At 47.5% G+C, this 26141-nt stretch overlaps 1 protein-coding gene across 2 annotated transcripts in view; it reads right to left on the reverse strand.

Moving 5' to 3' along the window:
- Positions 1-7288: 7288 nt before the first annotated feature.
- Positions 7289-26141, reverse strand: part of VANGL1 (VANGL planar cell polarity protein 1) — a 54610-nt gene continuing 35757 nt past the window's right edge. For both annotated transcript variants that reach the window (XM_025872508.2, XM_025872509.2), the window contains exons 5-8: positions 21183-21316; positions 19198-19330; positions 18215-18449; positions 7289-14367 (exon numbers count right to left, since the gene is read on the reverse strand). In XM_025872508.2, the coding sequence (XP_025728293.1) occupies positions 14107-14367; positions 18215-18449; positions 19198-19330; positions 21183-21316 (763 nt within the window). In that variant the 3' untranslated portion in view covers positions 7289-14106. The remainder of the gene's footprint in view (positions 14368-18214; positions 18450-19197; positions 19331-21182; positions 21317-26141) is intronic.

Raw genomic sequence — 26141 nt, forward strand, 5'->3', positions numbered from 1 at the left:
TTGATTGTCTCAGAAAAGCTCTCGTTCTTTGCCAGACCATCAGTGGTCATGGCAGTGCCGGAATCTGGCGGTCTGGGGACAATAATCCCCTGAAACCCCGACTCAAGTTTACTTGTTGTCTTTGATGTGACAGTAACAGAATTGATAGCTGGCAAACTGAAAGCATAGAGTGACCTTACAGTCAGAGCCCAGGGAGACCGAAGATTAATTCATTTAGCCCGCGTGCCTAGAACATCAGTGACGATCCCTCCTTAAGGCAAGAGGTTCCCTCTTAGGAAAGGCTCAGTCTTAGAAACAAGTTTCTAAATCGGGTTCTCTTGGCTCTATTAAACTTATTATTTCAAGTGTATGTCACACCATTATGAACTCAGATCCAAGTATTTGGACAGCTATCGGGAGGCCTTGAAACCCATGTGTACAGACGTAACAATCATTTCTAGGACATTAGGATATGGGATGGGAGGTTGATTTGCTTTCTGAACTTCCCTTTACTGACAAGTCTCACATTATATGCAAGGGAGTGGGGGAAACTGGAAGGATTAAAGCTTTTTAATCTTTTCTGCTGGGTTCATGCCCCTGATTGAGTCAGCTGGCTTCCTAGCCTGCGCTGGGATCTGGATACACTTTTCTGTTGCTGCTAGTGAGCCCTCCCACTGGGAGTGAAATTTGGTTTATCCAGAGGTCAATCAATGCTCCATTCGTCAGCCCTCCCACACTTGAGCAGGACAATAGCTAGAGTTCATAACGGTGCCCTGAGGCACTGAGAAAATCCCAAAGTGCCTTCCAAACGATCTAGAAGTTACGTTGTGCTCGGTAGTTTTAGCATTAAGTTTGCATTATCATGTTCTAATTTATTTTCTCAACCTTTTAACACGTGTAAGACACTGTGCAAATTCTTCGGAAATAGAGTAATCCTTTTATGGAATAGTAGCCAATTAATTCTGTCATTAAACTTATACTTTGAAAATATTGAGACTATCTTAAAAATCCTCTCTTGGTTTTTCCAATCCTGCTCATTCGCTCTTGGTTCCTCTCCTACCTCTCTGTTCCTTCTGTTTTCCTTTCTGGCCCCTCTTCCTCCGCTGGCCCTTTGAATGATAGTGTTTCACAGTATCTCTCTACTTTAACATTCTTCCAAGGTACCATCATCCATGCCCATCAGCTACCACTTGTGCGCTAATGACCTCCAAGTCTGGGGCTCCAACCTTGACCACTCCCTTAGTTTTAGATCCACTCGTTCATCTTGGTTTGGAGGTTGCACAAGCAATTCAAACAACAGAGCAAAACCCCAACTCATTACCTTCTCCACTAAATTCTCCTTCTCTTCATGGTGTCCCAGATTGGAAGAGCGATATCACCACGTATCCAATTGTCTATGTGATCCGAAGGGGCCCCCTTCCCCTCTGCAACCATGGCATTTTGCGCATACCCCCAATTGTGGAAATTGTCCTTTAAATTGTAGTACATGTTTACCTGTCTGTCCTTTCGCTAAATTGTAGGCTTGTTGGAGGCAAGGGATTTATTTATCTTTGTATCCTCAGCAGCTAGCACTTTGTCCAGCACAAAGTAGATATTCATTTATTGAATTGATGGGTGAATAATTGATTAAGCAGAGTACCTAGAATTCCCCAGTACTGTTGGATAACAATGCTTACAAGGCCTCCTTATTTTTATTTCTCCCCCTCACAAAGCCAGGCAGACAATTCCCAAGCTGGACTATGCTGCCATCTAGCCAGATCCAAACACACCTCTAATAAGCTCTTGGGAGGTACATTTTCAAAGCAATCTTTGAAGCTAATCTTTCAAATAGCCAAGGAATGTGGTCTGTCATGAAAGTGTCTATTCTCCAGCCCAGGAAAATTCCCTTGTTCCTGGAGGCCTGAGTAATACACATCAAGTTAAATCATGTTGTGGTACTCCCATGTCAGAAGCACAGAGTGGTAAGCTAGTACTATTTGTGAGTAGTAGTGCTGTTTAGTTATTGGTCTAAACCTTTTTAAGCTCGTATTTATTGAATGTTTGGCATGTGCCTGGAGCACTAGGCTATGTGCTTTACATGTATTATGTCATTTAATCCTTACAAAGCTCTTATGAAGTAAGTCTTGTTATTATCCCCATTTTACAGATGAGGAGACTAAGATGCAGAGGGCCCAAGTAATTTTCCCAGGGTCACACAAACACTTTAAAGGAGTATAATTGTAACCCCATTTTTATACTAAATCAAGGATTTAGATGAAATTAAATTCCTTCATCAATCAAAGGATTCCATTTCTTTTCCTCAGATAGAGTCCTGAGATGGACTCAAGTGAATTTCCCATAATCCTTTTCATGGCTTACGCCAAGATACTCTTTCTCTTTTCCTCTGGAGGGCATAATCACCTTATCCCACATTGGAAATGGAGGCTAATTAGAACTGCAAGGTCTGGCCATCCTGTTGGGAAAAAAAAAACAAAACAAAACCACTGTGTTATCAAGAAGTTATAATCATGGGGCGCTTGGATGGCTCAGATGGTTAAGCATGTGCCTTCAGCTCAGGTCATGATCCCAGGGTCCCGGGATCGAGCCCTGCACCGGGCTCCCTGCTCGGTGGGGAGTCTGCTTCTCCCTCTCCTTCTATTGTTCCCCCTGCTTGTGTTCTTTAGCTCTGTCAAATAAATAAAAATCTTTTAAAAAATGCACATTTTCAGTGTATTTTTAAAAAGATTTCATTTATTTGTTTGTTTGTTTATTTGAGAGGGGGGAGGAGGAGAGGGAAAGGGAGAAGCGGAGGCCTTGCTGAGCATGGAGCCCGATGTGGGGCCTGATCCCAGGACCCGGAGATCACAACCTGAGCCAAAACCAAGAGTCAGATGCCCAACTGATTGGGCTACCGAGGGGCACCCCCCTCAGTGTATTTTTAAAAAATAACATAACTAGAGACAAGCTTGTCTTCTCCACAATAAGGCTGTGTACTGTCTAGGCCCTAGTTCCTATAATGCAAGAAGCCCACACTGGTAATAATGTCACTTGTCATAGATCATTACTAAGTAGCTTTTGATCAACAATCTCTGATACATGCAGACACATACACGCTTCCTAAGTGCAGATGGGTCCTGGGGCTCTGCCCTCCAACTTCCCACTCTCACCAGGGTGTCTCAGCCTTGCTCAGTGAGCATCAGAACACTGTCTGCTGAGCTTATTTAGAAAACACAGATGACTCTCACCAGCCCAGATACCGTGACATGCCACCTCCAGAGCTGGGGCCTGACCATCTGTATTTTAGAAATGGTCACCAGGGACTGACACAAAGCCAGGGCAGAGACCAAAGCTCATCCACTCCCCCAGTCATCTCACCCAGCCCATGGTTACCAACATCATCTGTCTCTAGCCAGGCTCTCGTGTTTCCAAAGCCCTCACCCCAACTGTCTCTCCTGAACAGCTTCATCTGGAGCTCCCATAGGGACCTCAGACAAACACGGCTTTGGGGTTTAAAGATCTCCCCAAAATTAGGTCAAGAAGTCAACAGTGCAACATTAATAATTAATAATAATAATTAATAATCTCCATTATCATAGAAAAACAGCAATTTGGAGACTAGAGATGAGGAAATTGGGCTTCCCAGCTTCCTACCTCCAATTGCAGGCCAGCCAAGGGAATCAGACTTGTAGAGTGGACCCAGGCTCTTGCTGCTTAGTGGGCAAGGATGGAAGGGAGGAGAAAAAAACCGGACCTTCAATAATCACTTCACCCCAAGAACTTCACCCCAAGAAACACGGACAAAGGGCTGTTGTCCACTAACCAGGTAACTCACTCTATCTCTGGATGGGAGTAAGGTTTAGGCAAAAGGCCAGCAGCGGTCAGGAAAAGATCCTTCTTCATAGAAGTGGAGGAGCAGGGAGGAGACATCCCCCCTCTGACATGCTCAAGCCAGAAGCCTTAGAGCCATTACGCCGTGTCTTGCTTCTGCATTGAATAGGGAGCAGGGGCTGTGCTCCCCTCTGCGCCCACACTTCCTGTGTAACTGAGGCTTTATGGTCTCTCAACCGGCTTGCTGCAAGGTTCCAGCTGCTCTCCTATCTCCCATCCAGACTGCATGCTGCAATCAAGTGATCTTTCTAAAATGAGAAGCTGATCATGTCACACACATGCTTAGAATTCTTCAATGGTTTTCTATTCCCAGTAGGTGTTAAAAAAATTTTTTTTTTAAGACAAAGAGGCCAAAGAGTGAGCTATGAACGGAAAGGTTGTTGACTGCCGAATGCAGAGCTGGGCCGTGTGGTGGGAAGCTGGGGAGGAGGAACAATGGGATAGGCCTTGTAAAACCGGAAGTCCTTGAAGTGTCTCTCCTCCCTGTGACGAGAGCAAAGTCTGAGTAGGGCTGATGCTAATGCTGGCGATGCCTGGGCTCTTGGATTAGGAAAGCATCGGACTGAATGGGGCAATTTCTGCTGCGTACATGGAGGATCTGTCTTGGAATTAGGGTGTCCACATGCCTCATTTGGGATTATAGCACCCAGCTGTTATTTTAGCAGAAATTGGGTCAGCACCCCTGGCACCAGGCTAGGGGGTCAGGTGTAGAATGTAATTGCTAAAAGCCAATTTCCTTCGCGGGGCACTCAAGGTCTGCGTAAGCTGCCTTTTGTCCACCTTTCCAGCCTCATCTCTCACAATGCCTCCCAGCCACCTGCCTCCTCTACTCTTAGAACCAGAAGTCGGTAGAAGCTGCCTGGCTGCTGAACACCACCAAGCCTTGGCTCGTGCTATTCCATCTACTAGAATGTCTGTCCTTTCCCATCTGTGCCTGCCTGGCAAACTCCCCACTATATTACCTGAAGTGTGAAGTAAGGTACATTCTGTGACTCTTCCAGTCATACCCCAGGGGAATTGGCCACCTCACCCGCTGAGCCCTCACTGTACTGTGTACAAAGCTCTCTTACAGAAATTACAATTTATCACACATGTACATCTTCTTCCCCCTATTAGTCTGAAAGCAAGCTTAGGGAAAAGACTTTAGTGGATTCTGTTCTACTTCTCAGTGCCTAAATTCTGAGAGGTTCTTAGTAAACTTGTTTGACTAAGTACTCACTAAGCCCTATGTAAAGCAAATTTAACAGTGATTAATACCATTAAGAATGTGCTAGTGATTATCAAAAGCTATTAGTACCATTAAAAATATGCTAGTGATTATCATAAGTCAATCAGGACCTTTTTGGCAATGGTATCATCTGTTCAGATCTGCTTAGAACAGCAAATTGGGATTATAAAAAAAAAAAATGGAGCACAAAATCTCTTTGGCTCTGTGAGGAGTTTCTAATGCGCGGTGTTCTTTACTCAGGTCAGCAAAGTCTCCTAGAAATATAGGCATCATGATGGCAAGCAAAGCAGCATGGGGATGACAGCAGAAGTCCCAGGCCCTACTCTCTGGGAACAGAATGCCCACAGCCACCCAAGTGCCCGTTCATTTATTTTAATGTATCTGCAGGCCCAAATGTTTGCAAGGTAAATTAAAAACCTCTTTTGAATTAATCTGGTATTTTACCAATCTGAACTCTTCAGAGTAGTGATGCTACAATTCTTACTATTAACCCTAGGATCCTGCAAAATCTCAGTGATCCCCCCTAAAATAATCATATATGTTTAGGTTATAGGTGGTAGCTTCCGTGCTGAGTGTGCCATCCTCATTCCCTCATTCACTCAAACATTCAATCAATGGACGCTTGAGGCTTGTTTAGCACATACGGATTCCAGAAGGCAAAATGAGTGGGTGAGATCAGAGGCCTGAGCAAACATCTAGAAAAGGAAAATGTTTAAAGTACCTTGGGTCATCATCATTTTGTCTGAACTATTACCACTTCTCAGAACCTGTTACACATTCAGATGTCAGTACAGAGAACACGCCCAAAGGTCGAGTAGTTGTTTTTTTTTTTTTCCATGTCCACATTAACCTGAAGGACTAGAAGATGCTTGCATGACATGTTGACACCAACAGAGAATTGCCAAGTCTCTCTGGAAGCTGGGATACTGGCCTTTGCTATGCCACTGCTGGGGGCCCATCTCCGGCACTGGGTGGGCAGGCAGTGACTTAATTGGTGCCATCCTGCTATCCTCACTCCACTTCCATAATCTGATCGTTTATCATCTGGTCATCTGAAAACTCTTCCAAAACACTCTAGCTGTATGACAGGTAATGAATGAGAAAGAGAAGAGTCCTTGGTTTATGTCTGCAGATTACTCGAATCTTTTCCCTGGCAGGGTTTGCTTGTGCAGATATAAATAATGCACATCGTGGCTGATAGCGCAGAGAAACAGAGCTTATCGATAATCTATACAATGAATCTTCAAATCAATTGCTTTCTCTAGCCCCTGTCCATGGAATAGGTAAGAATTTATGTGCTATCAGATAAAAAAAAAAAAAAAAAACAGCTGAGTGTAGCAGAAGGCAAGTTCCAACATTTCTTTTTTTTAAATTAATTTTAAGTAGGCTCCACACCCAATGTAGGGCTTGAACTCATGACCCTGAGGTCAAGAGTCGCATGCTGTACCGACTGAGCCAGCCAGATGCCCCCATCCCACCCCAACATTTGTCATATTTTCAAGTTCCTTTTAAATAAAAGGAACTTGAACTTTTAAAACTATTTAAAACTGATTTAAAAACTATTTTTAAATCAGTCAATACTTAAAATTGAATTACCAAGCCACTCACCAAAACAATCCAGTATTCACCCCCTCACAAATCCAGGGTCTGACACTTTTCTTCCTCCTTACTTGATTCAAAGATCTTTATTCACTTGCTGATTTATTCAAAAAGCCCATTTCATCTTCATTTGTAGAGCCTAAGATTTTAATTTTCAGTAATCTATTCATTTAAAACATTCTCTGAGCACTCTCTCAGCATAAAATGATTACAACAGTTTTCGTTACAATGACAATCCACTTTCTGATTCAATCTATCATAATTATCTTGGTTTTCATAGAAACTTGACAGATTGTCTTTTTTTAAAAAAAGATTTATTTATTTACTTGAGAGAGAGGGAGAGACAGAATGAATGGGAGGGGCAGAGGGAGAGAGAATCTCAAGCGGACTCCCTGCTAAACGCGGAGCCCAGCGCAGGTCTCAATCCCAGGACCCTGAGATCGTGACACGAGCGGAAACCAAGAGTCAAACGCTTAACTGACTCAGCGCCCCCGCCCCAGGCGCCCCTTGACGCCTTTAAGCGGGTATCAAAATTATGCAAGAGTGAAAACACTCCCTAAAAAAAGCAAACAACTTTTTAGATTGAAATAATCACATGAAAAAAGAAGCAAAATACAAATTGGGATTTCAGTTTATTTTTCAAGTTGTACAGTATAAAAAAAATGTAACATGTAAAATGTTTTACAGTTAATTGGGACGGGAGACCCAAAAGGGGACCAAGTAACTTGGCTGCCAGGTACACAGTTGTAAATGCTAACATTGTTATTGATGGACATTACTATGAGAAGACATTTCATAGCAAACACCTTATGAACGTTCGTAAACGTGCTTGCGCAGATGGTTGCTGGTAGAGTCATTCATTTAGATGTTTGAAATGCCTCAACAGAGCCTGCTACCCACTTATGCCGGTATTCATACTCAAGACTTTCTCCTACATATATGGTGACCCAAGTAGAGACTGATGAGCAGAACTGCCCCTCCTGGTTACAAAGTGCACTATTAACTACTAAGAAAGACCACAAAGACCTCTGGTCACATCTTTGCACAAACAGTGCTGATTCCTTCAGATAGAGACAGATGGTTTTGTCACTGAACTTTCTGGGTTCGAATTCCAGAAGTGAAAAGTTCTTTCAACACAAAAGCAATTGTCCAATGAACTTCTCTGAAGAAGACCTGATTCAGGTGTCCTTGGCCTTCTCTCTAGCATCTTGGTTGAGGAACTGGTTATTCACAAGGCGAGTTATGTTGACCACCCCAGTGAGCCAGTATCCACCCGTCCTCATTCTGGCTAGCGTCCTGCACTCTCCACAATAGTTGTGTTCATATACAACTGCTTGGAAATCACATTTGGCTAATGTCATAATTCAGGGGTCTCAGGGGAGTCTGCTATAGAACTAAAACCCACAATGAATCCATCATAAAAATAAGGAATTACCACCACCGTCGGAACTTTACGTTCCTTTTTCTCTTCTTAAGAATGAACAATATAAAAAAATGATGAAAAGTATTAAGTGAACATTATTTCTGTGACTGAGGGTCACTGGCAAATGAAAAACCACTGCCACCTCTTTTTACCTGGGCCCTGGAATGGTGACAATGTGCAACTGTCTAAATTCCCTATGACGCGAGTTAAACTAGACTTGTCACCCACAGACCAGCTGCCTGGGTCCCATTGCTAATTCCCTGAGCAACAGTCGCTGGGCCTCAGAGATTAAGCTTTCCTAGGCTTTGGGCTTGGGGGGGAGGGTTGCTTAACAGCTCCTAAATGATCAGCTCCTTTGGAATGAAAGCTCACGGTACAAGGGAAAGCCCCGATAAATATAAGCGAACACAAAACCAGACAAATATTTTTATGAAAATATTATTTCAGTGCCAAAAGACACTCAATATAAAAGTCTGGGGTTTGTCACATTTGTTCCCCAGGCTTAAGATGAGTAAGTACTTTTATCCCACTAAGACAGAACATTGGTGTTTTCAAGCTGTGAGACATATAAATTGTAGATTCTTAGTGTCATATTGGAAGCGACCTTTCACGGTACTGCTTCAGATGTTAGAGATCTGTTGTTTTACTGGGGGGACTCGAAAACAACCCATTCAAGAGATTTATTTTACAGGTGAAACAAAGCAATTTGGGTTGTCTAAGTAGAAATGGGACAGGGCCTGGCAAGGGAGATTCACAGAGTCCCCAAATTCTATTTTATTCATTTTATCATTTCTTTTCTACCCTTTGAAAATCTGTCCTGATTCCAAATGAGGAGCCATGTATCACGGAGATGTATCATCTCCGTTTTCCTGTGCTCCACAGAAAGTTGAACAGCAGAGAGAAAAAGGTAGTTTGTGCACAACAGAACAAAACTTTAAAGACCTCGGAGAAGAGGAAGTCCGTGTTTTCAGGCTTCTGTTTTATGTCTGTTCTGTTAAGACTCATGAGGGCAAATGTGGGGGGAAACAATGGGATGCAAGTGCTTGCTGAGAACACACAGGTCAAGGAGGGAGGCCAGGGGACCCCCGTTCCAGACCCCCCGGGGCGGGGCCTGCAGGTGGTCCCTCTCCCACCCTAACCGGGGAAGCAGAGCACCAGCAAGAGGCTTCCTCAGCTTCGGAAGAGGCCAGGTCTGTCCCTGGCCAGCTTCCTGCGCCCAAGGCCTGAGATGCCCGCCTGCCCAAGCCAGCAGGGGTGGGGCGGAGGGCCAGAGGGGCAAAAGCAAAGGATGCCTGCCGAACCACAGCCCCTGGGTCTATCAGCAGGTATGGCGGTGCTAGCGGGGCTGGTTTTCTGGGGGAGGGGCATTCTCAAGTTCTTTCCATTAGAAATCCCGAGAAATCCGCCTGCACAATGGAGAGGTTCCCCAGGGGCCACAGCTCTGGTGCAAAATGCAAGGACAGAAGGGACCCCACCAACCACCTCGGAGGAACCCTCACCCCAGGTTCTGAGTCCAGGTTAAGTGTCCTCACGTTCCTTCTCCACGTTCCAAAATGCCAGATCATTCAGATCGCACCTGAGGGTACAGTGAGCGAGGGGCTGGAATCACACGCTAGATCTGAAATCCCATTCACTAGCCATGAGACCTGGGACAAGTCCCTCCCTCTCTGATTGTCATCTTTCTCACCTGTTCAACTGAGAGAACACAGGACTTCCTGCCTCATAGGACTTCCCGTTCTAGAACAGCACCCAAACACACAATGCTGGGTAAATGTGTATTGGTACCCTTCTCTTCCTCATTTGACCAGAATACGATGACCTGCAATCTAATTGTCTCAGCATCCACTTGGATAAAGTGCAAAATGGCAACTTCACGGTAGTGTCTAAACTACCTCGGTTCACTACGGCACTGAATACCATTCAAGAACTGTAATATGGGCTTCAGAACAATTCACCTTTTATTTATGATGGAATATGACCACAAGGTTACATAGTAAATTCACAGTAGTGATTTATTATTATTTTCTTGTAACAAGATCCATAAAGCATAAACGCTACCAGAAATACTTACATCACTTTACAATCGCAGGAAGGATCTCTGCTGGACTACTTAAATATTACGTTAACATTTCTGTGCTACTTTTAGTCATCAGTGTTATGTTTTTTTTTATGAAGCTCAATTTTTAAGTTATGCTGAGAAATATACAGTAAGGCTTCCAGGGTAGTAAAGTTGGAGCAGTCATTATCACAGAGCTTGACCTTTCTGTTTCTTGCTGTTTTCACGTCACAGGGTCCTAAGGCAAGAAAGAGTCTAATGGATTGCCCGCAGGATGTCAAGCTTTCCAGAAGACTCTTCTATGCTAAAGCCATTTACTCCTGGGGAGAAGCCAGTGTCAGGGAGGGAAAGGAATAAAGGAGCCAAGGGAGAAGTAAACTGGCAGCCTTCCAAAAGATGGGGGCCATTAGGAAATCTCTCCACCATAGGGCACAGGGTAGAAACACAGACACTCATCCATACGAACACATGCGTACGTTACCTGTTGACAGGACACCCACCAGCGACAGACGACACAGATGTTCAGATCGCTAACATACAAACGTGCCGTCCCTGGGGTAATTACACTCAGAGCCATGCACACACATATGGAAACGCATACCCACCACCAAGTATGCGTCCCCGTTGAAGGAGCCTGACTTCGCAGGACCCAGCCAGAGGGAGTGCGAACCAAGGACCCGATTCTCTTGGTTTCACAGGTGTAGGTGGGGGGTGGGATGAGGAGGGGCAGGGTAAGGACGTCTGCCATCCCGACAGGCAGGGGGCTTGCCACAGAGCTACAGCCCTTTCCGAAATACATGCATGCAGAACGAAGAGAAGCCGCAAGTATGGTGAAAGGGGAGGGGGACACCTCATCTCATCCCCCCCCCCCCGCCAACACCAGCCCAGCCACTACCTCCCCACGGAAAAGGCGCTCCAACTCCAGCAAAGAACCCCAATGCAGCACGCACACCCCCCCCCTGGGGGGCCACATACCTCCACCCACTTCTGAACAGAATTCTATCTGTCGGTAGATTCGAAAGGGAAGGACAGAGAGGGAGAAGGGGGATGATGACAGCCGGGCAAAACCCTGCTCAAGCATTTTCTCAAGGGCTTACCTTAGGATGGACTTTAGCAAAAGTACCATGTGTTTTGACTTCACTGAAAATGCAAAGGATGGGGAAACTATAAAACCTTAAAGTTCTTTCCAACTCTAAGCGTGCAGACGTTTTAACATTCAGTTCGTGGATGATTAAGAATTATCATCACCTTCAGAAGTATACACTGAGGAACCAAAGTTAACCACCGGTTAAAACACCACCAGGGGATGCGCTCGTCACTAGGGTCTTCTACTCCGAACATTTAACATTCACGTTTTAATAACTTAGGTTGGAAAGTTATAGAAAATCTATAAACATTTAAGGCAAATGAAATCTTGGTCCTCCACTGTGAAGTCTCACATATTTTACTAGCCCTGGGGCAGCTCACCCTCTTTTAAAAAAGAACAGCCTGTTGGTTCCAACGACTGCAATAAAAACGCATCGTGTTCGACCGGGCGATGCAGCTTTTTCTGAAACCCTAAATCTTTTTAATGCCATTTACATTGTTCCCACTGCACCAGTAACTCAAGTTATTAAGATCTTGAAAATGCAAAGGCTTTATACAAAGATCCTGCATTTTATTTTGTTATTCTTTCAAAAGGGACTCAATACAAAGTCAGTGTAAAAAAATCGATATCCAACTTAAAACCGAAACAATTTCAGAAAGTCTGACATTCTCCTATGCAAAGACTGGGGGAAAGAGAAGGGGGTAGAGAGAAAATAAATTCCTTGATTTAAACCTTTCTTCACCCCGCTGAGGAACACAGGCACCAAGGCAATGACTCTATCTTAACCCCTTCTGGCCTGGTAACTTAAGACAGGGTTTGGAAGCACAGTATTTTAGAATGCAGATGAATAGTGTCTTCATGAACAAAATGTTCTGCATATGACCTACAGGAAGTACTTAGAGCATCTCCAGCTGCTGGGCTCCTGCTGCAGAAGCCTCTGAGACACTTAGTCTGGGGCATGACAACCGTGACCCAACCAAAGTCCCATACGCTTTCACCATCCCTTGCCCTATCTCCCAAAATATATTTCCTGAGAAAGACATCATCAGCATAAGGAACGTCCAGTTCAAAAACTAAAAAGAACAAAAGCACCGTGGTTACATGGTATGTGTTTTCCACAAACAGAACCACGTAGTTAACATAGCGCATCTTGGCTCCACGCCATACTGACTGGTACTGACTCCTCCTTTCTTCTGTTCCAACACATCTTTTTGAGCTGCAGGCTGTTGGGTCAAGAGTGCTGTTTACTTTTGCAGGTACAGGTGTATTAAAAATATCCAAAGCCCATTTGGATTTAAAAAAATGATACACAAACACTGCACCACTTTTGGAATGCACAAACCAGGAAGGGTCCTCGCGAACACAAAGAGCATTCTGACAGGGTCCTCCTTGTCTAAAGCGAGGTGATTGGCTACCCCCGATCCGTGGGAAAAGCAAGGGCGAATACTCTGTAAAGGCTGGCCGTGGATACAGGAAGGCAAATGGAGGCACAGACAGGAGCTTCCCCGCAGCTTTGCCACCCGCCCCCCAGAATCCTAAGATCGGCTCCCTACCTTTCCTTTCCCCAAGCTCTGCTGCTTACCCATTCCCTCTCCCCCACTTTACCAGTAACTACAAGGACTTCCAACACCAGCGCCAAAGCAGCCCCTTCCCTGGTAGTAAGTGGCAGAGGTCATGAGTTGCACAGTGATGGTGGTCAGAAATCAGGGACCAGACAGCAGTAGCTGTCCCTGCAGTGGGCACTGTTTGGTCTCCCTTGGCAGGGCAGCTTGGCCACGAAGGCTTGTGAGGACTTCTCTCCCTGGGAAATCAGAGACTCCAAGCTGCACCTGCCAGTCCCTGAGTCGCGGCGTCAGCTCCCCCCCCCCCCCCCCCCCGCCCTGGGTCCCTGTGAGCAGTAGGAAGGAGAACTGGGAGGGGAGGGGCTCCCGCTGCAGCCGAAAAGGGACAATCTGGCAGGCTTGCTGTCCCTGTGTTCGACCTGGTTGGCATGCTATGCTTCCCTATGCAAACAATCCATGGCACCCACGGGAGACAGTGCACAGAGCCCGTGAGCACACATGGAGAGCCGGGTCCGGGGCAGCTCTGCAGGCTGGGCTTTCCTGGCCAGGACCACCAGCCAGGTGGGGGTGTGGTGCGTGCAGGGGAGGGCGGATGGAGGGAGACGGGTGCGCCATCACAGGGTCAGGAAAGGGCCACCTGCTCAAACCTAGGCCAACGGTCAGAAACAGGACAGGTAGGTTTTCTCTTTGGGGGAGAAAACAAAATGAAATCATTTAGAACTGTCAACTGCTAGTGCACATTTTTTGCTGTGACCTCTCTCAGCAGAACCTAAGGCAACAAAGAACAAAGATGAAGGCAGGCATTTGCGGAAGGGCGCGCGGCTCCTGTGGGTGATGTGGTACTGGACATTCATGGACACAAGCACCTATGTGGACATGCCGTGTCTGGTTTCCTGGAACAGAATGAAGACGCGTCCCCCTGGAGGTCGACGAGGGGGCAGGCCAGAAGCAACAGGAGGGCATGGCCCTGGACGAAAGGCAGGGACTAGCTGCCGTAAGGCGAGGCTCCCGAGAGCCACCTGCTCTACTTTGGTTTACAGCTGTCACAGAAACGCCAGGGAACGGCTTCGTGAGAAGTCCCATCCACAAAAGTCAGATGTTATCAGTCGCTTTTTGCCAGGGTGGACATCCCCTGCTTCCTTCCAAGTAAAGTGCGGATGGTCAAAGGATACTGGTCTATTATCTGCCAGTTTCAGTCAGCAATGAAGAATAATAATAAAAAAAGATGCCCTTCTGGTATACATATATATATATCTCTATATATTCTTTTTTTTTTTTTGTAATAAAGCCACAAATATAAAACTTTTAAACTGATGTCTCAGACTGTAGGCGAAGGACAAATTTGTGAGATTTGGGGTCTATGAACTCTTCCGAGAGGATGATGAATGGAATTTTCTTCACATTGACCACGAGGCTGAAGTCCAAGCATTTCAGGACGAAAACGATTCCATCCCGCAATCCGTTAGTCACAGCCTCATCACTAACCAGTCTCCACTGCGTAGAGAGCCAGCGCTCCTTGTCATACTGCAGGGTAGGGCCCGCGCTGAGGTAACGTTCTAGAAAGGCCTGAAAAAGGAGGACAAAGGCCATGAGAGAAGAAATACCCCGTGCTAAGGACAGTGATGTCAGGGGCACACCCATCTTATGCGGATGAAAATGTTTCCCAACAAACCAAGACAGAGCTAATCAGGCCGTATTCCCAGCAGACCCTCCCAATGGAGTCCTTGTTGGGGAGGGAAGCCTCCTTGGACTTTCTCACTCCCCTCTGCCAACTTCCAACCAGAGGCGGGGGTAGGTGGGGTGCCTGGCACCTCTGTCTGCCCGGAGGCCATTGCCGAGGCACTAGCCCGGCCATGGCACGGCCGCACAGCACGTCACCACTTGTACCTGTGGTAGGCCTGCTTGCTCCCACACCGAAAGCTTCTCAGGGCAAGGGCCGGGCACAGAGAGGCACTTGGGAACCAGAAGCTGAACAAGTAAAAGGATATACTTGCACGCACGCACAAAAATGCATGCTCCGCCACTCACGGGCCATGTGGCTTTGGACAAGTCATTTGTCCGGTCTGTAAATGGGGACAGTAAGAGCTCCTCACAGGGCCGAGGCGAGGATGACACGGCTGCCTCTAACCATCTACTGGCACAAGGTAAGCCCAACCATTGTGGGCAATGGTGATTTCCTGTGGGATCAAGTGGGCATAGGGCAGGTCCGAGGGATGCCAGAGCCCACATCCCCATCCCTCTCACAAGTCCCCTGCTCCTGCAGTGCTTAGCTTGTGGGAGGTCTTGGACCCCCCACCCACTCATGGCGTCCACATGCATTATTCCTCCTGGGCCTTCAATTCTCCTCAGACCACCCCCTGAACCTCTGGGCAGATTAACACACCCTCCTCTGAGTGCTTATCATCACTGGCCTGACTCCCGGGTGACCTTTACTTTCCTAACGATCGCTGTGGACATGAGTGTCTGTCCCCCGCACTGGAATTTAACCCCCTGGCGGGCAGGAACTATTTTTTAAATCTGAATTTCCAATGTGCCTGGACATAATAGGAGCTCAATGGCGTGTGCACTAAATCAATAAATACGCTGACTTAGCTGTAAGAAAAGGGAAGAAAGTGGGAGCCAGTGATTCAGACAGGATATACTGGGATCTGTCACTCTGGTCCTAGACACAGGTCAAGGCCAGTTTCTACAAGGTATCCCCTTCCATCCACACCTCACTGCTGCCGCCAACTACATGATTTCTGCTCTGTAAGCATATATTCTATCTGTGAGCATATATACATTTTTTTAAACGAAAATGAAAGCAACCAGGAAACGAAAAGATCTTAAGGCAGAAAGCAGAGCCATGGCTAAACACACTTCTAAGACAAAAATAGTTCTTATGAATCATAAGAAAAAGAAACAACTCAGCAATGAGAAACTGAAATTAATAAGATAATTTATAGAATAAATATTAATAGAAAATTAACATAACAAAAAGATGCTCTACCACATTAATAATTCAAGAAACATGAATTCAAATAACAATTTTTTTTTTTTTTTGCCTCTTATGTGGGCAATGAGTAAAAAGAATGGTAACACCCAATATGTCAAGTGTGTGGGGGAAATAAACAGAATCGTATCCCAGAGGCAGAAGTGTTTAAAAGAGTAACATCCCTTGGAAGGACAATTTGGCAGGCTCTATACCTTTGATCTAGCTGTTCCTCTACCAGAAATTTCTCCTTTGGAAATACTTGCACAGATGCACAAAGATGTATGTGAAAAACATACTTGCTGCAACACTGTTTAGACCAGGGGTTGGCAAACTTTTCTCTAACATAAACATTTTCAGCTTCACAAGCCACATTCTGTCATGACTGCTCAACTCAGCCTGTGTAGAGAGAAAGCAGCCATAGATGATATGGAAATAAAAGGGTGTGGTTGTGTTCCAATAAAACTTGATTAACAAAAACAGCCAAGCCCTGGTTTAAACTACTGAAAGATGTTAATCCAAATGTGCGTCGTAAGCACTGGTTACACAAATCATGGTATTCAGCGGGATGAGATGCAGCTATTAAAGAGAATGAATTAGATCTGTATGACAGAGATCTGGAAGTACTGACAGGGAAAAACAGTGCAGAGGTAGTTTTAAGTGAAGAAAGTAAGTTTCCAAGTTGTGTATGTGGTATGAACTCCCGTTTGTGGTTTACTTTTTTCCCACTTCTGCTTTAAACACACACACACACACCTCTGAAAGCATACACACCAACTCATCACCAAGAACTGTTTAGGGGAGGAGAATGGAAACTTCCCTTTGCACATATTTTCCTTTTCCTTTGCTTTTGTTTAAAGATTCATTTATTTATTTGAGAGAGTGAGCACGTGTGTGAGCATGGGGGAGAAGGGGAGAGGGAGAGACAGAATCCCAAGCAGACTCTGTGCTGAGCGTGGAGCCTGACACGGGGCTCAATCCCATGACCCTGAGAACACGACCTGAGCCGAAAGCAAGAGAAGGATGCTTAACCGACTGCACCACCCAGGGGCCCCCATTATATTTTTCTTTAGTGCCTAGATTTCTATACAAAGAGAAAGTATCAATTACTTTTAATTCAGAAAAGTATACGTTTTTTTGAACGAAAATGAAAGCAATCAGGAAACCAAAAGATCTTGAGAAAAGGAAAACTATGGCTTCTGTTCTATGTGGTACGAGCTACCACTTCACACATGCAGATACACTGTACTCATTGGCAACACGCTCTCCATACTTTTTTGCATTCTGTTTTTTGTAACTTCATATTCTAACGAAGATTCTTCTACTTTTAATAGGTGATGTACCCTAATTTATAAGCCACTGTTCTATTTTTAAGTTATGTCCAGTTTGGAGTTATCCCAGATTACTTTGCAAAAATCACCTTTGGTATTATTTGTGCATGTATCTGATTCTAGGAGAGGGATTAGTGAGCCAAAGCATATGAAAACCTTTACGGATTCCAAGTGAGTGTTTCTGTATTGCTCTCCTAAGGGCTGTTACTGGAGACAACACAACCATATGCTGTACGCGTACAGGGCAGCACAGGAACATGGGTCCTTATACCAAAAGCCACTCCACGTGCACTACACACCAAGCTCGTTTACTCCCTGCCATGTGATCCACATGTCATGTTGCCATACTGAATATAATTTTCACGTAACAACCCTATCAGGGAGATGCGACGATTATCCCCATTTTATAAAAGAGGAAACAAATATAGCGTGACCTCTACAAAGTCACAACCTAATCAACTGGTGGAGCCAGGATCTGAAGCCCCATCTGTGTGATGACAGGTCATTTGCTAACCCTCACTCTACTCTGCTTCCTCGGCCCCACCCCTCTCTTAGCTACATGGCTGTTTCCTGCAATCTCCCTAAAGTGTGCTCATTTTGTAATTCAAGAGACCACTCAAGTAAAACTAACCCCATGAAGTCCAAAATGCCTAACGGGGTGATGATATCCTTTCTGCCACTAAGAACAGCCATTTACTCAGACATTACCATATGGCAGGCACTGTTTTAAGCACTTCACATGAACTCTTTGAGTTCCCACCACAACCCAATGAGGTAGGTATTACAGCAAGCTGCCATTTACAGAGCAGGAAAGTGATAGCGATGTGCCCGAGGTGACCAGCTCATTGGGGGAGGAGCCAGGCTGGAATATGCATCAGCACAGCTCCAGAGCCCAGAGTGCCCCTAACTGCTACCTCTACTGTGAAAGTCTTTCCTCTGCTTGAAGCTAGAGGCTCTCGAAAAGCAATTTCAAAAAACAACCGCACCAAAATCATATAAAGTAAGTGGGAACTGGTAATTCTCGTGAGTCGGGGCTTTAGAGAGCCTTTGAGTCCATTGCGCCTGGGCACAGCTGCAAACAGGGCCTGCCGAGCTCGGTGCCGGGCCGCACCTTGGGGGTCATGCTGTTGGTGATGCAGAAGGCCAGGTGCTGCAGGATGCTCTCCATGCTGTGGTAATGCTGCTGCCGCGTGGTGCGCAGGTACTTCTGCAGAGCCCGGGCCATGGAGGGGAAGATGGCCTGCGCCGCCTCCCGCGGGTCCATCACCTCCCCCGGAGCTTTCTGCTGCTCTTCGGCCTGGAGGCGCTGGATGTGGATGAAGGCTTCCTCCACCGCAACCACCAGCCTGGGGGGGGGAAGGGTGGGCAATGAGACGGTCATCAGGATGGTGGCTGCTGCCAGGCTGGACAACGGCGTGGTCATTCAGGGCCTGGGAGGCCTCCTGCCCGCCTCTGTGTCCCAGCCTGCCACCAGCTCACCCAAGGCTCACCTCCGTAGCGGTCACTCCAAGAGGCCGGGGCAGGGGGGGGGGGGGCGGAGGGAGAAAGGAAGGCAGGGGGGCTACAGGGGTGAGGGGGAAGGAGCCCTGGGCCTAGGAGATTGACCTCTGTTTTCAATTCTGCCACTAAGGAGCTTGGTGGACTCACTTCAATCCTTCCATCTCTACAACGAAGGCTTAGATGAAAAGAGCTCGAAGATTCCTCAACATCTGGCCACAAAAGGCTCTGCACGCACTGAGAGGGGGCTGGTGCTACAGAAGCAGAGCTGCATCCCCCTCGATCCAGCGTGCGTGGGCCGTGGGCCAACAGCTTTAGCATCAACTGGGAATTTGGAAGACATGCAAATTCTGAGGCCCAACTCCAGGTGAGTAAGTCATTTTTGCAGGTGGGGCCCAGAACGTCAGATCTGCGCTTTAATAAGCCTTCCTGGTCACGCTGGTGCATGAGAAACAACGGAGCACGATACACTCCTGAGGCTTGAGCGGCTCACGTTTATACACTCAGATTTCATTCTAGCGGTTAAAAAAAAAATTTAAAAAGTAGAAAGTCCACTATGACAGGGTGTTAAGTGTCAGGGCGGGGGGGACAACAGACCTCGCTCTCCGCTTCTTCACCCGCCGCTCGTGCTCTGCCTCTTCATAATACAACTCGTTGTGGCTTGAGTCTCTGCGCCGAGCAGCTGCAGCGATCATGGCCCGGGACTGACCAGTGGCATTGTTACTGGGGCCTTCAGGGAAGGACAGTGGAGGAAGAATAGTTTTAATGCTACGGGACTGCAAAACAGCGGGAAACGAGTACCACGGTCTGTCGATACCGTCTACCCACCCCCTGAGAAGCATATCCACCAATCTCAAAAGAAACTTCCAGAAGGGTGAACAGCACTCCTGCCTCACATTCGCTATGCTCATGAGAGAAAGGAAATCTCCCCCAAACGCAATCTGATCAGTGGAAATGGAAAAAGAATGCAGAAGGAGATGAAGAATGCCGGACAATGAAAATGTTGGCCAAAAATAACACACAGAGAGAATGCTGAAGATGTTACTCACCATCTGTTACATCAAGTTTCACTTTGGCCATAAGGGTAGCTGGAGCATCACATTTCAGCAACAGGACAATGAGAGAGAATGAGAGCGATGGGCACAACAAGGACAGAGAAAAAAGAAAGTCAAGGGGTAAGGAGACACTGATTATGCACAGGACAACAAGCCATGCTGGAATGTCATGGTAGTCACAACACTGAATAAAAAAAAAAAAAAATACTTGAGGACTTGCAATATGGCCCGTTTGTGAAATGCAGACTTAGAACTCCCCACTCTGTTCCCCTGACCACAGATTGCCTTAACTTTTCAGAAGGTCAAGGCAGATCACATGCTTTCTTCTGTATCAACTACTTGGTTAATGACTTGGTTTCGCTAGTGGGAATTTTCAGTAAGTTTTCAGATCACAGGTGAAATTTACCAATCCTCTGGGAACCCCAACTGAGCGCACATCTCATAAAGTGCACCCCCGTCCACCCCCGCCAAAATGGGGAGGATATGGCCATGAAAAATTGACACCATCCATAAATCACTTGACTTGCTAACAATATGATCCTCTTTGAGGGTCCACAAAGCTCTTGCCCTGACCCAAGGCATCCAGCAAGAAATGACACTGTGTCTTGTTCCTTGCACTTAACTATCTGATAGTCTGAAACACAGCTCTGACGTTCTCAGCCTGGCCTCTGGCCTCCTGCCACCCACTCAGCCCCAGGTCCTAGCCAGGACTGAGAAATCTCTTTAAGTATCTCACCAGATGCCTGAACTACTGAGAGTTACTGACTTCATGGATCTGGGGAGCTGAGTCTTTGAGTAACTTATCCAAAATTTGAAAAGCAGCTTTCCATAGATGTTCCCAGCAGGAGGCAGGAAACACACATCACTATTGTTTTCAATCAGAAAATTCCAAAATAAATGAACCTCCCACATGTGTAGACTGTAAATCAACATTCTTCTGAAAGTATGTTTGCTGAAAGAAAGAGGAAGAAAGAAAGAAAAAGAAAGAAAGAAAGAAAGAAAGAAAGAAAGAAAGAAAGAAAGAAAGAAAGAAAGAAAGAAAGAATGAAAGAAAGAAAGAAAGAAAGAAAGAAAGAAAGAAAGAAAGAAAGAAAGAAAGAAAGAAAGAAAGAAAGAAAGGAAGGAAGGAAGGAAGGAAGGGGGGCGCCTGGGTGGCTCAGTCATTAAGCGTCTGCCTTCGGCTCAGGTCGTGATCCCAGGGTCCTGGGATCGAGCCCCATGTCTGGCTCCCTGCTCAGCGGGAGGCCTGCTTCTCCCTCTCCCACTCCCCCTGCTCATGTTCCCTCTCTCGCTGTGTCTCTCTTTCTCTCTCTGTCAAATAAATAAATAAAATCTTAAAAAAAAAAAGAAAGAAAAGAAAGAAAAAGGAAGAGAAGAGAGAAGAGTTGTTCTGAATTCAGAATGTACGATAAAGATGGACACTGAGGGGAAGAAGAACCAAATGGACCATAAAGTTTAAGCTAAAGAGCTGCCCCGAACTGTGCCCCCCACACCCACCAACCAGAGACACCATTTCAAGGCACGTACCATCTACATTGTAGACTTTCAGCCCGGCCATGTGCTTGGCTGCTCGGAATTTGGAGGCTGTTAGGAGATTGGGGTTATAGATGGTGAAATCTTTATAGTAATTTTCCAGAACCACCAATGCTGCTCGCTGGATACTGAGAAGAGAAGGCAAAATTAATGCAATGCTTTTTCACTGAAGAAGCAGGTCCCAAGTGACCAAAAAAATCCTCTTTTGGAGAACGGCAGAGCACCACGGGTAACCTCCCATCATGGCGGGCCCCTGGATTTTACCACACCATTTGTCGGAGCAGGATGAGAATTTAAAGGTGAGACTGAGTTCAGTCATCAAGTGGCTTCTTGGCCTTCTCCCAGGCTGCGCCATGAACCACACCCCATCTAGCCAATAGCTGAGAAAGGAATCAGTTGTAACTCAGATTTGTTCAGGCTGCACAGAACTTTCCTATTTTCCCCAGTTTACAAAAGAGGACACTGAGGATCCCCAAATGGTCAAGAGACTTCGAGACGGTGGCAGGGCTAATGGGCAAAAGAACAGGGTGTAGATTCAGGTTCTCAGGTCCCAGGGCAGGGTCTCCCCATAGGCCTCACGGCCCCGGCTGTAGGGAAGGCTGGGACTTGGGTTCTCCACGGATCAAGACGAGCGGCAACCAACCACACAGGGCAGAGGGCACGTGAGAGATGCTGGCTGCAGACACTGGTGACTCCTGACCCCTCCTCTGGGGTCTGTCCTCTCGGCCCCAGGCCAGCTGGAGCTCCCTCTTTCAGAGGAAGCAAGACCCCTTCCCGAGCCCTCAGCTGAGACCTTGGTCTTTATTGGTCTGTGAGGCCTTCTGTCTCTTGGATGACAGGGGTGTACAGAGGGGACTCTCTCTGCTCTAATGTCCTGCAACCTCTACCCTGTCACCTGTTTGGCCCCTCGGACAGCAGCAGAGGAAGAGAGAAGAGGTAACACCACCAGGTGGGAGGGTGGGGGTGGGAGGGCGCCCATACTCCCGACTGGCGGCAAAAGAACTTGCTCTTGGTCATGGATGCAGGCCACTCACCACTTCAAAGAGAAACCTGTGCTAATACAGCATGGGTTTTCATGTATCATCTTGTCTGACTTCCACAATCATTCAAGGTCAGACAAGTGAGGTTCGAAAATCTCTGACCGGCACATAGCACGCGTCTACCGAACAGGAGAACTCCAGTCTGGAGTTTCAAGCCTCCAACCTGTGCTCTTTCCCTGCGATGTGTGGCCGCTATGGGACAGTGTATGTACCGACACCGACCCCACAAATTTCTTTTTATCTTGCCCTTTATGTTCTTCCCAACCCCTGCTAAGTGGGTGCGGTGACAAGGATTACTTACAACAGTCTGGGTGCCAGGACAGGGCTGCCCTCTGTGCCTGGATGACCACCGTAACTCTCCACGTGGCTCAGGGATTCTCACTTCACACCAAGACAACGCAGCCTCTAACTTATCAGCGGGACACTCTGTCAACCCACTGCTCAGCTCGAAGTCTAGAAGTCTAAAAACGATCTAGAAGTCAATCAGCTAACCTCCTTGAGAGCAGAGTCATGGTCCAGCTTTCTCACTTATATCCCAACAGTGCCTCAAATCCATGATCTGCGCTCAGTTGCTGCTGAGTATCAGCCTCGATACGTACACTCACAGGAGGCGGGGGGAATCTGGCAAGACTAATCCTGTATGATGGAAGTAGAGGAGTCCTAAGAGCAAACCCACATTTTGAAAGCCCTCGTCATTCAGTTACTCACTTGTCATCACTCCCACACTGGAGCGCCCCCATCCGCCCAGCCCTGGGAGTGCAAGGAGCTGCTCCTGAGCCAGGCAGGCAGAAACCCGAAGCTCCACCGCAGCTAACTGGAATACACATGGGCTGGGGGAGCATACAGAAGAGCTTCAGAACGCCCAGACTCGGGTGGGTACAAGAGCAGCCCCCCCGAGCAAGGGAAGTGGTCCCTGAGTTGACGTTTTGGGCCATAGGTCTTTGTGCCGAAGTCCCCTCGGCTACAGACAGACGCTCTCCACACTGGGGCAAGTCTGCGGCCCCCCTCGAAGCCCGCCGGTGCCAAAGCCCCGGTGGCCCCGGGGAGTGCTCAGGGATGGGGCAGGAAGATGGGGCAGGGGCTGCCGATGCTACGTGTGTGCGTCTCACAGCCTTCGAGAGCCTTCGTTTCCGTGCAGGTCTGCCCAGGGGCTTCCAATCAGCAGTCTCCTCCTTGACCTCTGACTCTGGTATTTTCCAAAGTGGGGCAAGCACTTCTTCTCCACCGTCCCCGTCTATCCAGAGACTCTCCAGGCCTGATGACACGCATGCGCACACACAAAAACTTGCCCTCGTAAGCACCCATCCCCCTCCCGCCCCGGGCCTCTCTGGAGGCTCTGGGCCTGGTGAGATAAGACGCCCCGCCACCCTGAGATGTCCCAGTTCATGCACAACAGACATGCTGGGGTGCAAATATTTCCTCCCACGCTCCCATATGGACATGGAAACATCTCTCGGCTCCTGGATTCCAGCAGAGAATGATTTCCCGGATCAAAATTTAAAAAATTAAAAGCACCTCAGAGGTTATTCTCAGGCCCGTCTTCAAAGCAAACCCTCTTGTGGTTGCTGGGTCTGGCTCTTCCATTCAGCCAGGCTGCAAAGAGGAGCCCAGGGGATCCCAGTAGCTCAGCTAGGGCCTGCTAGGCAGGTAAGGGAGAGCTGAATGGGAGCCCGGTGGCCCTATTTCCCAACCTCTCCACCCCAAAACCACAGACAATGCACTGTGCTGTCTGGACACAGGGCGTCTGCCCATGCCCAGCTCTGGCAGGCCTTCCTTGCCGGGGTGCACACCCCACACCCAGCCCCCTTCCAGCACAGGCTGCAGGCAGATGCTCTCCACACTGGGGCAAGTCCGCAGCCCCCCTCGAAGCCCACTCGTGCCAAAGCCCCTGTGGCCCCAGAGAGTGCTCAGGGATGGGGCAGGGAAGATGCGGCAGGGGCTGCCGATGCTACGTGTGTGCATCTCACAGCCTTCGAGAGCCTTCGCTCAGGGGGACTGAACAAGGGGGAAAAGCCAGGCAGTGCTCGCTTCCTCCAGCACTGTCCTCTCCCCAAGGACACAGGAACTTCCCAGAAGCAGCCATGGTCACCTGGCCAGTCCCCCCACCCCCCGGCTGACAAACTAATGCAGGAGCTGAGGGACTCTCCCAGAGAGTTTAGAAATGCCTCTAAGAGGGCTGCAAGCCCTCACCTACGAAAAACCATCTGCGCAACACCCACAGGCCATGAGAAGCTCCACGCAACAGAAAACAACGCATAACTGAAGTACCCAGCTTAAAAAAAAAAAAAAAAAAAAGGTTGTGAAATTTGGATTAAAATCCAATATGCCTTTTTTCACGTTTTTAAAGAGAGTAAGCTATACATGACTGAAGCCTTGTTGGTGACTCAGGACGAATGCTTCACGCATTAATTCTGAGCTGTACCACGCAGGCAGCCCAGTGAAGATGTCGGTCCCCATGGGAGACAAAGGCCACCTGTCCCGTGCAGCAGGGCAGTCTGAGCACTCGGCTGTTTCCCCACATCCTTTCCACATTCCCCCTGACTATGGCCATCAGAGTCCTTCCCAGGGGCCGTTGGCCTACCTGCCTCTGTTCCCATACACCCCCAGCTTGGGTATAAACAGGGAAAAGAGCTTCGAGGGACCCAAGTGAAGAACTCTGCTCCAGCTAAGTGACACCCACTGTGGCATGGGAGTCTGAGGTCTACATCAATCCAGAGCCTAAAGTCTTTTTCATTTCTGTCCTGGATCCTGACTGTAGGTTCAAAGTAACACGCTACTAATACATTATTTGGCTCTCCAGTAAAAGAGCAACTCAGCACCCACTGAGGGGACATCCTCAGATGTGGGCACCCAGCATCTTCAGCCACGGCCCACAATGCCAGGATGCAAAAGCACCCTTCTCCTCGGCCAATGTCAGTATCTTCCTGCCTCAGTTCTTTGCCACCTTCCAAACGTGCTGTCTTCCAAGGCCAAAGCAGGCCCAATTTCTTTTAGGAAGCCCTTTCTAACTCTCTGGACCCCACTTGTCTGCACCTAAATGCACAGCATCAACAGCCCCCCCCCCCCCACCGCCACGGGACTCGAGAGGTCTTCAAGCATGCTATTCTCCCTCTAAGGCAAGGCCATGAAAGTCCCCTGTGCACAAGGGACACCTCCTACGACTTCCCCTGAGTACATAATACTCATTGGCTCAACTTGCTCATGTAGGAAACCCTAGAATTCTAACAGGTATAGGATCAGTCCCAAGCATGCATTTCCTAAAGCCATGGAGTTTCCAAGGCAAAAAGGGCCTCAGGGATGGGGAAAAGCAAATCCTTCAACTAGTCCCGGTCTCTAGACCAGATCATCTCTGGGGAAGGAGGGAAGCAAGAAAAATTAAGCTGGTGAGAAACCTGCCGTCTCTCTTATCACCATCCTACTCTGAGAAATAGTAATCTGACGAAACAATCCTCACATGGAAACCCTATATTAAGGCAGGTGGAGCCTGATGTAAAGATTATAGACGTGGCCCCACCAAAAACCCACGGCAAGGAGCACTCTCCCAAGATAGAGAACACCGGGCTCAATTAATACTGCGTTCCAGGATACCCCTCCCCCCCATCTCACCATCCAGGGAAATACCCCTTCACAGATCACATAGACTTGGGGAAAACAGCATGGTGATACATGCGGCTCTAACAGAACTCTGTGCAGACAGGACTCCCAGATAACACACATGAAAGGCAACATGGATGAGGCAATATTCAGGGTCAGAAGAAGCCGATGTTACTGGCCGTGCGAAAGCAAGCCCCTCAGCTCTGCCTGGCCAAGGCTGATCCCACTTGAACTCGTAGACAAGACAGGCCAGCCATGGATCAGCACACGTGTGAGGAAATTCAACAGCCACTTTTCCTCTTCTTCTTTTTTTTTGTTA

Source organism: Callorhinus ursinus, unplaced genomic scaffold (assembly GCF_003265705.2).
Source record: "Callorhinus ursinus isolate GAN/ISIS: 27379988/994484 unplaced genomic scaffold, GSC_fseal_2.0 scaffold9, whole genome shotgun sequence".
Taxonomy (NCBI): domain Eukaryota; kingdom Metazoa; phylum Chordata; class Mammalia; order Carnivora; family Otariidae; genus Callorhinus; species Callorhinus ursinus.